The 13287-nt window shown below is 46.0% G+C and overlaps 1 protein-coding gene across 3 annotated transcripts in view; it reads left to right on the top strand.

Annotated features, from left to right (window-relative positions):
• The window catches only part of LOC111155190 (heart development protein with EGF like domains 1), a 91496-nt gene that overhangs the window by 47010 nt on the left and 31199 nt on the right, over positions 1-13287 (top strand). For 2 of the 3 annotated variants that reach the window (XM_022515290.1, XM_022515293.1), the window contains exons 8-12: positions 1915-2034; positions 2666-2785; positions 6885-6988; positions 9684-9742; positions 9989-10149. In XM_022515290.1, coding sequence (XP_022370998.1) covers positions 1915-2034; positions 2666-2785; positions 6885-6988; positions 9684-9742; positions 9989-10149 — 564 coding nt within the window. The remainder of the gene's footprint in view (positions 1-1914; positions 2035-2665; positions 2786-6884; positions 6989-9683; positions 9743-9988; positions 10150-13287) is intronic. The other variant, XM_022515291.1, reaches the window with a different exon arrangement.

The following is a 13287-nucleotide window of genomic DNA, read 5'->3' as shown; positions in this document are numbered from 1 at the left end:
TTAAGGTGCCTTGAAGTCTTCCAAGGCTGGAGCAGGGAAGTGATGTGGGAACTGACTTTGGAAACACTGCACTCGAGAAGCTTCAGGTGACCTTTCTAAGACACGGAGTGATTACCCCCTGCTCCCGGGTCAGAGCCCTGAGCTTCTCTTCTCAGTTGCTGGGAAGGCTTCTCTGGATCCAAGGGAAGCCTAGGCTCCTTGGTCTTCCTGGGAGTGTGTTGCTAGTTGACAAATGTAGGAAAGGGACATGTTCCATAAAAGGATGCTGAACAAATGTTTTCCGGTAGTGATAGGGCAACCCGAGCCATTTACACTGCCCTTGAGCTTATCTTTGTATTTGTGTGAAAGTGGACAGCACGGGGGAAATAAAGCCATTCGTGTGACTCTTCATAATTTAAGGAAGAGTGGAAGGAATTAGAGTGAAAGATCTTTCAATGTCATGTTCAGAATTGTACCTTTGGCTTGTCCAGACCCGAGGAAGGAACACTGCTATTGGTGCAGGGCTGACAGGGAGACTGACAGCCTTAAGGAAGGAGGAAAGAAGAGAATGCTTTGTAGCGACTAGAGCAGGGAGCTCAGTCCGTGTCCTAGTTCCAGCCAGTCGGCCACGGCCAGCCAAAGGGCAAGAGGGCCATCACCACCCCTGCTGCCAGCCCCCCGTGCCCGGCGCATTGATCCCTTCTTTGTGCCAGCAACCCGAGTATCTCTGGGACACGAAAAGTAGACTCTTCTCTGGGGAGGCTGGGAGCCCTGCTTTGGGACTCCAGGAGGAGCGTCATTTCCTGCCAAATATATTCCAGGACCAGATGGAACATAATTCACAAATCTCCTTTAGAGCCGATTATGGTCATTACAATGATAACTGTAGGGCAGAATTAACAGCATCATGGCTGGCTGTCAGGAGGGTTTTTCTGACAGTGTCAATGGGACAGAGTTTGGTTTTGAAGGGGCCGTGCTCCTGTCGGTGATTTTAGGGATACATAAAGCAGCCTTCTGGAATAGGAACACCGTCTTTAGGGTTAGCTTGTTTGTTTGGGGTTTGTTTTTTTTATTTTTTTTTTTTTTTTTTGGTGTTACAACTCTTGACTTCGGCCTCCTTTTTCTCCTTCTACCAGCGATTCTTCTGCTTGGAAGTGATGCAGTTATGCTATGGGTTTCGACTCTCCTGAGCATGTGGCATAAGTCTTTAGTAGGCTGTCATTACATACCTGGAGCATGACAGTGCTGGTTCTCGACACCAGAACCCAGAGTTCTGGTCTCTGCTCTGGGAGCTGGGAGTCCAAGGGAACAATGAAGCTTGGGTGCCTTTAAGGCCTAAATGAGCCAGAGAGGGCTCATCATTACATTATGGAAAAAGGGCACCAGAGTGTCCCACTTCGATGTTTTTCCAAATGATGGCACCATATGTGGAGGCCCGGTTATATTTTGATTTTTGTTTTGTGGGTTTTTTTTTGTTGTTTTTTTTTTTTTTTTTTGCTTTTTTTTGGAAAGGGGAGAATCCTGGAGCAGGGAGGATGCTTAGTCAGGGAATTCTTCCCCCTGATGTGTGTTTTAAATTGGTATGGATTCAGGTAGACTTGTCTAAGTGTCAAAGACAATATAACCATCAGTCCTCAACCCAGCGACCTGTAAGCATGTCAGCAGCATCTCGGTTTGAACCGGTTTTTGTGTCCAGGGGTCTAGACACATGTCTAACACACGTGTCCACTCACGAGCTAGCACCAGGGTCCCGTCCCCACCGCACCTTTTCCGCACCTCTTGGGAACCTGTTCTATTTTAGTGGTGTGACCTTTCGGGGTAAGTCAACAGAAATAAGTAAAAATCAAATATTAGCCGGGAGAATTAAATATTTACCTAGAGCTGCTTTTACATTTCTTCCGTGATTAACTGCTTTATTCCGGGATGTGTTTTTAGTTAACAGCTGTGCCGTGAACCCTTGTCTTCACGACGGGAAATGCGTCGCAGACCCCACCACCAGCCGTGGGTATCGATGCAGGTGCTCACCCTCCTGGCAAGGGGATGACTGCAGTGTGGGTAAGAGGAAAACTCACCCCCAGCAGTCTGTACCACACTACCTCATTGAGATCAGCAATGACACTATTTCCCTTCAAACTAGAGGAGGGTAGGATTTTTTTTTCTTAATTAATACCCTGCCGATTGGAGAGTCAGCATGCTTATGTGTTGTCTGCAAAGTAAGGTCAGATAGTAACATTGACAAGCCTCCATGATCTGGCTCCATTCTTTGGGCCCCCTACACCCATGCCACACTGGACCATCTACAGCTCCCTAAAGACCCCTCCAGCTTCCCCGCCTCCAGCCTTCACTTCGCTGGTGCCTCAGCCTCCCCACCCACCCATCTGCTTGTTAAAGTCTTTCCAGTCTTAGTTCAGATGTTATTTGCAACAGTCCTTAATTCTCCCTCCCGTCGAAATCTCCCTCTCTCTCTGCACTTTCAAATCCTGGTTTGTATTTATGTCAGCTGTCCACACAGCTGCCTCCACCCTCAACAGACGGGCAGCCCCTGGAGGACAGGGTAGCATCCTTCTCATCTCTGGGCCCCAATGCGCCTAGTGCCATTTGGCTCGTAGGAAGTGCTTACTGGACCGGATAATGATTTTGCGGTCTGCCGCGGATTCAGTATGGCCCTGTTTGCTCTCCTCTGCAGATGTGAATGAGTGTCTCTTGAACCCCTGCCCACCCCTGGCCACGTGCAACAATACTCAGGGATCCTTCACCTGCAAATGCGCGGTTGGCTACCAGCTGGAAAAGGGGATATGCAGTCTGGGTAAGAGAAGAATCTACCTTGGAATGTATCCTGCACCACAATGTATTTTTTAAAATAACCTTTATTGTTTTCCTCCCTAAACAATATGGGTATTTGTCCAAGGCATAAACTTAAGGAGTATAGAAAGAAGTGAAATTGCTACCTATTTTTTTTTAAAGATTTTTTTATTTATTTGACAGAAAGATCACAAGTAGGCAGAGAGGCAGGTAGAGAGAGACAGGAGGAGGAGGCAGGCTCCCCGCTGAGCAGAGAGCCCGATGCGGGACTCGATCCCAGGACCCTGAGATCATGACCTGATCCAAAGGCAGAGGCTTTAACCACTGAGCCACCCAGGCGCCCCTGCTACCTATTTTTTAATCACTCAGAGACATAGTGCCTTATTTGCAATCTTTTTTTAGTGTGCCCTGTATTTTTATATAGTTGAAACCATGTGGTATTTGTACAAACTTTATATCTTAAACATTTTTCCATATTACCAAAAATATACCAAGGACTGCATGGACATGCCATTATTGGCTCACAACACTATTTGCCTAACCATTCCACCCTGTAGTTAGGAAAAAATATATATCAAAGGGATTTTCTAAGTACATAGTAATAAAAAAAATTTTTTTAAGGGAGAAAAAAGAGAGAATAAAACCCTGATTATCTTACTGCATTCACACATTCATTTGTGAAAGTGATCTTCACAGGCCTGTCCATAGGCAGATACATTTTTATAAAGCTGCTGTAATTGGACCATTACAGTCTGTCCTATTTCATTTCCTAATTTGATAGTCTTAAAACTGGTTGATTTTGGATATACTCTCCAGTTTACAGGTTAAAAAGCAAACACAAATGAAAACTAAGGTCCTGACAAGGTGCTAAGTGGCCAGGTTTATGCACCTGTTTGCTGAGAGGCTGCATTCCAGCCCACAGCTCTCATCACATAATAATGTGTTCATCAGAAGAGCTTCCTTGCACATAGGGTCTAACCCTGCTTTAGAGTGCTGAGTTCAACATGTAACTTGTTGAAGAAATGAGAAGTGCGGAACGTAGAGTTATCTAAGCGGGATAGGGAAACTGGCAGGTAAAGTGACTCATCTTTGAATCATCTTCAGTTGAACAGTGTGATACTTAACGTGCAAAAAGTGCTCAGTAAATACCTTTTTGAGAGAACAAATGTCTGTGACCTTTGCATGAATGCCTGTTGCCCACGGGCTGAGGGGAATCATCAGATGTTTTAGGAAGGTTGTGTCAGATGACAAAACCCAAATGGTTAGGTAATGAGTTTGATGTCCTTTATTTAAGGGAGAACCACCATGGCCTGGGGGAGTCTGGGGTCTCACAGGCAGTGGAGCTCTCTCCCCCAGAGGGCTTTGGGTAAGGATGAGTCTGTAGAGGGTTAGAAGCTTGGTCACTTCTGAAACAGGGCCTGATTGGCTAGGGTTGCCTATCTGACCTTATTTGGAAGGATCAAGGACAAGGGAGTAAGTACCGGGCCCAGAAGTGACTTGGTGTTGGGGGCTTGGCTGACTGCATCCACGATGTTCTGGTCCCGGGGAACATTTATAGAACTGGAAAGTTATTTCACTGACATGGCACCCTGGGGGAAAGCAGCTTCGTCCTGGGCCTCGAAATTTATTTCAAACACTTGGTACCCTACTAAATCAATGGTAGAATTTTGGAAATGGTGTAAAATACAAGGATCAAGTCAAAGCATTATTAAAGAAAAAACAATCTAGGCCTCTAGACATCTGTTAAAATCAAGAACTCCTCTTTCTCTGTTAGCTAACTTGCTTTTGGGTAACCTATTCCATTTTGCTACACCCTGGTAGAAATAGGCCTGGAGGCTTTGGTTTAAGAATGGAGAAGCTGGGGTGATCTTGTTTTGAACCAGTGTGAAAAGCGCCCCTGCCATTAGCCCCGCTGCCCGGCTTCCAGCTCCAGAGCCACCAGCGATGGCACAGAAGCCCTCAGCCTCGGTGTTCTCATCTGTAAAATCAGATTACCACCTGTTCTGCTTCCCACTCAAGGTTATTGTGAAGATCAGATAAAATAAAGTATCTGAGCCAGCTTGGAAAATGGTAGAGTTCTCCAGATGGGAGGTATCATTTAACATTTAGTCCCCAACCTCTTGGACCAGAATTGAAAGCAATGAAAACACCAGGTACTCTGAATACAAAGTAATCATCATGGATCTTTCAAAAAAAAAAAAAAAAATCATTGATATAAAAAAGAGAGAGAGACAAACCAAGAAACAGACTCTTGACTCTAGAGAACAAGCTGATGATTACCAGAGGGGAGAGGGTAACAGGGATGAGGGAAACGGGATGGGGATGAAGAAGTGCCCTGGTCCTGATGAGCTCCGAGTAATGTACAGAATCGTTCATTTGCCAGAGTGTACATCTGAAACTCATATGACAGTATGTTCCTTCTACTGGAGTTGGAATTTAAAGCTTAATGAAATAAAAAACAAATAATTTAAAATATCATTTCTATCACCGATGTAAATCCACAGTTGAGCATGAAGTAGAAAATTCCCTTTAAGCCAGGTGAGGTAAAGTAGGCACGAAGATGTCCGTGTGCTGGGCAGGGGGTGGTGGCTGGAGGATGGTGTGATGCCGTTTTCACAGCTGCACTGAAAGCAGAGGCCACGTTTACTGTCCTGGTTCAGAAGAGGCCTGTGTACTTAACATTTACAAGATGTGTATTTCCATCCCGGGAGTCTGGGTATCAGCCTGGACCAGGGAGAAGTGTAGATGAAGGAGTGGGGTGGTGGTTCTGGAAGCCTGTGTGCTTAGGGTCCCCCAGGCACCTCAGATCAGGAGGAGGAGAGCCGAGAGAGCCTGTGCTTTTGTGTTAACAATCATCTTTCCCTTTTCAAGTCATTTAGCTTCATTGTTCATAAACATCAGAGGAACATGCAAATTAGAGCACGCTGAAATGCTTTCATTTGGCCAAGAATGTTTTCAAAGAGCTCCCTGCTGCTCAGCAAGAGTCCTGAGCAGCTGGCTTCACTGAACTGTAGAACAAGCAAAAAGATGTTAAATAAGGATTAAGGGCTTTAGACAGTAAGTATAAGATGTTAAATGTGTTCCCTGGCTCATTTGTGGGCCTTTTTCTTAATTCCGCAGGCAAGCTTTCTGTGAAGGAGCAGCCTTATGGGTTCCTGTGCTTTGGGTCTTTTTTCCCCCCCTATCCAGAGGGAAAGATAAGAATTTAATATAAAGGAAGATAAGAGGCAGATATAAAGCAGGCTATACTAATTGTTGGTCGTCTGCCCATTTTTAAGTTCCATTCCCCCTCAGGCCCCATCAGCACAAACTGTTGGTAAATACAAGTTTACTTTATGCGCGAAATGGACCTTGAAAGCAAGGCTGCTTTCTTTCGGGCCTGAACTCAACAATATTTTGAATTTGGGGCATGTGCATTGCCTGGCTTGTGACCGTGGGGCCTGGCAGCCTCCTGAGTGCCGGCGCACCACAGATGTTAGGCACCTTCCTCCATAGCCCCTCAGTTGTCCTGAATCAGTGAGCTGATTTCTGGAAGTGTCTTTCATCAGTGATAAAGTGGGCATTTCCTGTGAGTGAGAGGGTTGGGGGCGATGGGGTGATGCTGACCAGAAGAGGAAACCAAAGCACGCCCTTGAAGCTGAGGGCTTCACAGCATGGGCCTAGAGGACAAGGGTGGTGCTCTGTGGAGAGCTTTCTCAGGCCTGACCCTACATCTCCTCCCCTCCTCCTGGGGTTGTATCATTTAAGCCAGCCGGTCTTTCTTCTTTGTCACATGCTTTACTTAGCATTGGTTATGTAGGCCAATCAGAGACCTATCAGAGAGGTCTCAGGATGGCTCCCCACAGCAGCCCACACAACGTGCAGAAGGCTCCTTGGCATTTCTGACTCAAAGGTTTACTCGGTCCGAGCCTCCTGCCCAGCTCAGTGGACACCCACCTTCCTCGAACAGAGCTAGAAGAGGGAGAGGTGTTCTCTACCCTCAAGGAGAAAGACATGCACCCAGACTGTCTTACAAGGTGCAATAAAGAGGGGCACACCAGAGACTCACAAACACATAGCCACGCGTGGTTGCATGCTCTGACGGGTTGTGTTTTCATTTCCAGTTAGAACCTTCGTGACAGAGTTCAAATTAAAGAAAACATTTCTCAATACCACCATGGAGAAGAAAGCAGACCTACATGAAGTTGAAAATGAGATCACCAAAACAGTAAGTTTTCCAAAAGGCATCTTGCTTCGAGTCCTTTGTTTTCTCCAACAGATTTCATTTGGAATTGGGAACCTCATGGCAATCAGCTGTATCTCCTAGGATATTCATTTCCATTATGTTTGGAAGGTAAACTTCATGGTAAAATTAAAAGCTTCTCAGAAATAGAAGGGAGGTGCTGAGAACCACTGGTGCCCAAGAGAAGCATTTCTTCTGTGTGCCTTCACATGCAGCCTTTATCAGTGCCTTGGCGTTTCTTTTTCATGTGCAGACTCAGAGTCACAGATGGTTAGAAGCCATGCACAGTAAGAACTATTGGCAATGAGGAAAGATCCAGAAAATTCTACTATCCCATCTGCAGCTGACATGCTGTGGGACTTTCTTTCTGTTTCCAAACTTGGGGAGAAGGATGCTCTTTCTCCTTAGGGCAATGCCGAAGGTGTGTCAGTTAATCCTGGTTTTCCAGGGTTGAGAATTCACTGCATAGATTATCTAGGGGTCTTTGATTCCTCTTCTTTCCCTCTTTGCTTCTTTTTGTCAGGGGAAGAAAAAAAAAAGAAAGAAAGAAAGCAAAATGAAAAAGAAGGGAGATGAAAATGAAGCTCAGGTAGTAAATTTTATCTCTTGTCTGCTACCTGAGTCTAAAATTTGGTGTTTAGAACATTGAAAATTGCCATTAAAATAAGTTTTAGACATCGATTAGTTTCTGATTTCAATTTTACTTGCTCTTTATGAGTAAGGGTAAATTAGCCAAAACCTATAGGGTTTTATAGGACTGTAGATTTTATTTGTGTAAAATTTAGATTCCAGTTCCATTTCTGTATCAACGGAGCATCTACTCTACGATGGGCACTTTGCCAGAAGCCTCACTCCTGTAAGAGGTATTGTCAGCCCCTTTACAGCTAGAAGAGCAGGAAGCCCTGAAAGTTAATGACGTTGCCTGAGTTCACACAGAGCACGTGCAATGTTAAGGAATAGTCCGCTAGACCAGCCTCACTTCTGACACCCATTTGCAAGTTTGGGGATCCCCCAGACCACCCTCAGATTTGATAATTCACTGTAAGGACTCATCTTACGGATGCTCTTAAACTCATGGTTGTGGTTTATTACAGTGAAAAGGTCCAGGTCCCAATCAGCCATGGGAGAGACACACAGGGCAGAATCAAGGAGGATTCCAAATTAGGCCCTTTCAGTTTTCTTTTCCCTGTGGAGTCACGTACTGTGTTAACTCCTCTTGGCAATGATGTATACAGTATTCATGGAGTCCTGCTAACCAGCGAAGGTCCCCTGAGCCTTGGTGTCAAGAGCCAATATGTGGACATAGTCAAATGCTCATATGGCTGACTTCAGTCTCCAGTCCTTCTGGAGGTCAGGCTGATACCATGTAACCCAAAGCCCCACAGAAATCATGTTGTTAGATATTTGGAGTAGTCCAGGACCTCTAGGTGGACAAAGTCAGGAGGAGATGACCTCCTGGAAGCCAAGGGCTAGACCTCTCTTTAGGCAAGGTTAAATTCTTTACCATACAGCAGGATATTATGTCTGCTAACCCCTACACCTGGGGTTCTTGTCGCTTCCACACAGTTGCCTTTTGGTTCTGCTGTAGGTCAATATTTCCTTCTGGGGTCGTACAGGGGCTTCGAACCCGTGCAGAGATGCAGTCCTTCCCAGTACATGGCACTCAGTGACTTCCCTGATTTGTTCATTTTCACCCAGTGTTAATGTATAATTTATTAGAATAATGATGATTTAAGAAGAATAGTGATGATTTAAGCAGTGACTAGAGAAGCCATTTAAGTGGCCTTCCCCAAGATGCCATTCTGTTCTGAAATGTGCCTTTTCTCTTTTTCCTTGGGAAAAAAGTTTAAGTCATTATACTATGAATAAATCATTGCCCATTGGAATATAGAGCAATGTCACGCAAAGCCAGAAAAGGTTTGCTAACCTCCTATGTTTGAATCCATCTAATAAGAGTCAGGTGTACCTGACATACAGGCTTTGAAGACAGGCACGTCTGTATAGGTCAAGTTATTATGACTTTCTGCTTCACAGAAAGGATCCCCAGCCCCTACTATTGGGGAGCAGAAAGGCAGGCATGGAACTTTATGCCCTAGAGGGATTTTCTGCTTTCTCTGAGGGTACAAGGCAAACACAGGGAGAGTCACTCTTAATTCGCTCTCAGCAAAGGGGCTCTTGACCCACGTAATGTGATTTCCCGTGGAGATCCTTTTTGAAGAGGACCTATCTTTGAGCTAGGTCAACTCACTGTAGATTATGAGGGGTCTGTGTTGGACCTGCCAGACCTGGGATAGCTGAAGCCTTTTCAATGAGCCTTGTTCACTCTGCAAAGTCCAAATAAACAGTTGCCTCTGAGTTTTTTGAAACCCTGGTCTTAGAAGAGATCTGTTCCTTTGAAGATTTGCATCCAAGGGTGCTGTTCTGAACATCATTTCCTGCCAAGATTTTCCCCACTGATTTACTATCTGCCTCTCTCCCTTTGTACTCAGGGAACAACAGAACAAGAGCAGGGAGGCATTTAAGAAGGGCACAAAAAAAGGACACCACTGCTCTGTAAAGCTGCCTGCTGATAACTTGAGGGCTGGAAAATGCCAGTTTTATCCTGAAAATAGGAAACTCGTTCTAGGTCTAAGGCTTTGATCTAACTCACAGTTAACGACAAACCTATTTTTCCTTTCAGTTAAATATGTGTTTTTCGGCATTACCTGGTTATACCCGATCCACAGTTCATGCTTCTGGGTAAGTAACAGAATTACACTCCCTTGTGAACCAGTCTATATAAAGGGGAGATTATTGTAACATAGGCGACAGCAACAAAACTGGGCCCTGTTTGACCAAGCCACAGAGTGACCTGGGGCCAAGGTAACTGGACCTCCATGCTCTCCCATTCCCTTCCAGGAGAATGGAGATGCATTCATTTTCCAAAAACCCCGGGGCCCACATGGCATTCTAGGATAATTAAAAACTTACCCACTTTGCCAACAGGGAGTCCAATGCCGTGGTCGTGTCCCTGCAAACCACCTTCTCCTTGGCCTCCAACGTGACGCTGTTTGACCTGGCCGATGGGATGCAGAACTGTGCCAACTCCTGTAGGTCTTCTGCTGAGGTCTGCCAGCTCTTGGGATCTCAGAGGCGGATCTTTAAAGGTAAGAGGATGGTCCTCTGGGAGGACCCTGCCCATACGGTTAGGTACAGGGGCACTTGGGGCTCTGGCTCCACATGCTGGTCACAGAGCCAGTCTATGTTTGAAACGGGTGTTCTGCGAGGGGCACCTGGGTGGCTAAGTTGGTTGAACATCTGACTCTTGACCTCAGCTCGAGTCTTGGTCTCAGGGGTATGAGTTCAAGTCCCGTGTTGGGCTCTACGCTGGGGATGGAGCCTACTTGTGTGTCAAGCAAAAGGCCTTCACGTGTCTGTACCTTGGTACACATGTGCATGCACACTCATGCATAGCCTTAAAGTCACCTGGTCTTTGGCACGCTGTCTCCCCTGTTTCTCCTGGACTTTGTTGGTGTGGGAAGAGATGCTTTTGTAATGAAATCAGTCTTCTTGACTTTGAAAAGTTCCAGCTCTCTCTGGGGAGACAAAGTCACACACAGAATATACATGCTTATCAATACCTCATATCTGCATCATGATATTCCATTAAGTAAAAAAAAACAAAACAAAACAAAAAAAACCATGGCCAGTGTTACCCATCTTGTGTTTTTGCAAATGATCAATGCATAGAAACAAGACCAGAACAATATAGGCCAGACCCTACTCATGGGGCCATTCCTAATCCTTTTCTTATTCACTCTTTACCTGTTTTGTCAGAGTTTCTGCAGTACCTCTGTGTCTGATGAAGCAGATTTAAAAGGGGATTATAGACAAGAACTTCATAAGGCAGATTTGGGTCTTAGAAAGGAAGTTTTGCCGCTGGGATGGGAAAACTTCACTAGAATTAAAAAGGGCTTGCTCACCAAGGGGATTTACTCCTGCTGCTGCCTTGTCAGCGATCAGAGTGGTCTCTGGTTAGCAAACTGTGCTACCCAGTCAGGACCTGCGAAGGATGCAGAGTCTGGGAGCCTCCCTGTCGGGTGTCCAGACACCAACGGAAGTTGCTGGGAGCAGGTTTGGTGCTGTATCTGCTGGAAGATCCAGGATGTTCCCAGTGGCCCTGGGCTTTCTGAGTGCTGATCCAGAGGGCTCTCCTCACGGCCCTGTCACAGCAGAGCCTGGGAATTGGGGTTACCCTTGTGCCCGAGCATAGACGCTGGAACTCTAGCTCATTGCAAGGCTGGTTATTCCTTTGGGAGAGAAAAGGAGCTAAGCTTTCTGGAACGGAAGTGGCTGTTATTTAGCATCACTGGGGAATTAACTAAAAAGTTTACGCCCAGTTATACTGTGCTCTCTACTTGGAGGCAAGAGCTCTTTGATTTTACTTTGTTTCTCTTCCAGTGATTCAAAGGTCCCGGTTTTTCCTAGCAAGTAGGAAGGGGACCTTTCAATTCACTGAATACTTAGAGACTACATCCTATGTGGTCAGCATTGTACCGGGTTACTTCTATGTCCCTAGTAAATGCATTTCATGTCTTGCAAATCAAGTGGCCACATACTTGGAGTTGTAAGTACCTGCTCAGAAGTAGCCACGCCCACTCTCTGACCCCATTCTTTCTACTGCTTGGATGTGGCTTATGGGGAAGCTCCTGTCTTCCTTGCTTCCTTGCTGAGGTCGCGTTCTTTGTTTGTTTTGTTTTTTTAAGATTTCCTTTTTTCTCAGAGCACTGTTAGGTTCAGAGCAAAATTAAAGAGGAAGGGCTAGAGTTTTCTCATCTGCTCCCCTGCCCCGACCTATACTGCTCCCATACTGTACCTCCCCTTTCAGAGCTGTTGAAAACAAAGACAGCCATGCATCTCGGCTGAAAACAGGCTGACTTCTCTGTTTTTCCTCCCAGTTCTTCTCCGTACCCAGCTCTGTGTCGTGCTCACCTTTCCGAGTGCAAGAGAGGTAGCTTGGATAAGCAGGGGCTGTCATGTTCTGACATCTGGGTGTTTCCAACATATGGGCCGCACTGGGCTACTCTGGGCTTTCCACTTCCTTACCTTCCAGAGGACCGCAGCTCTCATGCCTCCAGAGGTTGAGAGTCTTTGGAAATCCCCCAAGGAGTGTCACAGCCTTGGATTTACATAAGTTCTCATTGTCTGTCCAGCGGATGTTATGCCCAGGAGCGACCATGGGGCTTGTGGTTGGAGAACACACACATTGTCAGGCTTAAAATGAAAATGGGATTGTACATGGTTGCATTTGATGGATTTATGACAGAATGTTCTTTAAGGATTTTTAGGTTGGCAGTTCCTCTCTTGCAGGGGCAAGGCCAACTTTCTTTGCTTCTGCGCAGGGAAGGGTTGCTTTAGCAGGCGACTGGTATTTGCCAGCAGGCTGGATTCATGGGCAGGGATGGAAGGAAAATGTGACATTGGCTTCCAGAAAATATCTAATCAGGCCAGGCAACTCAGGCTGGCTCCTGGACAAGGCCAGCGCCTGCCTTTTGCCCCAGAAGTATTTCTTTATATTAAGGCTTGAGGACTGGCAAAGCCTTCAAAAGTTTAGAGGAGGGACGGTGGGGGGTTGGAACCTCTGTAGTGCCAACTTCGCAGTGAGCCTGGTGAGGTTTTCCATTTTTCTAATTTTTCTCTCTTAAATACAACCTTTTCACAATAAACAAAGGAAATTCTGTCACACGCGCAAATGGATTTCTGCTTTAGCACGCCAGCTTCCAATGATAAAGACAGGAAATGCAGTGTTGAAAACCAAAGCTGTGTCCTAAACTTACCTCCCTGTGACCAGGCCATCCAGCAGGTCCCCAGCCCTCGGGACTCAGAACAGAAGGCGGATGCGGGGACCCCGTGTGGGTGTCTATTCTCATCACCCATGGTGGGGGCAGCTGTGTCATGATAAGAGCCGATTACTGGTTTTTTAATACATTGATGTCTTCCTTAAGGTGGGAGAGCGGAGACCATGACTCCTGGCACCATATACACACATTGCCCTTCGGTGACATCTCCGGGTTGCAAACTTGCTCTTAACCTCCCAACATCAAGAGCAAATCTCAGCGTCACTCTCCCCTTGCCCCAGCTATGAAGATGTTACTGCTTGTTCTCCAGTTAGTTGCCTAGTTTTGTTCTACTGTGTATTGTTTACATGTGTCGTTTTGTCAGGCCTGTCTCAGATTGTAAACATACCCTCGTTAGGTCTCGTGTGTACAGAGAGGGTCTACTGTATGCAGCCTCAGGGAGGGTCT

Source organism: Enhydra lutris, unplaced genomic scaffold (genome assembly GCF_002288905.1).
Source record: "Enhydra lutris kenyoni isolate GAN:26980312 unplaced genomic scaffold, ASM228890v2 scaffoldscaffold39, whole genome shotgun sequence".
NCBI classification, from domain to species: Eukaryota; Metazoa; Chordata; class Mammalia; order Carnivora; family Mustelidae; genus Enhydra; species Enhydra lutris.
Note: the sequence above shows the minus strand (reverse complement) of the source record. Positions and strands in the feature narration are given on the sequence as shown.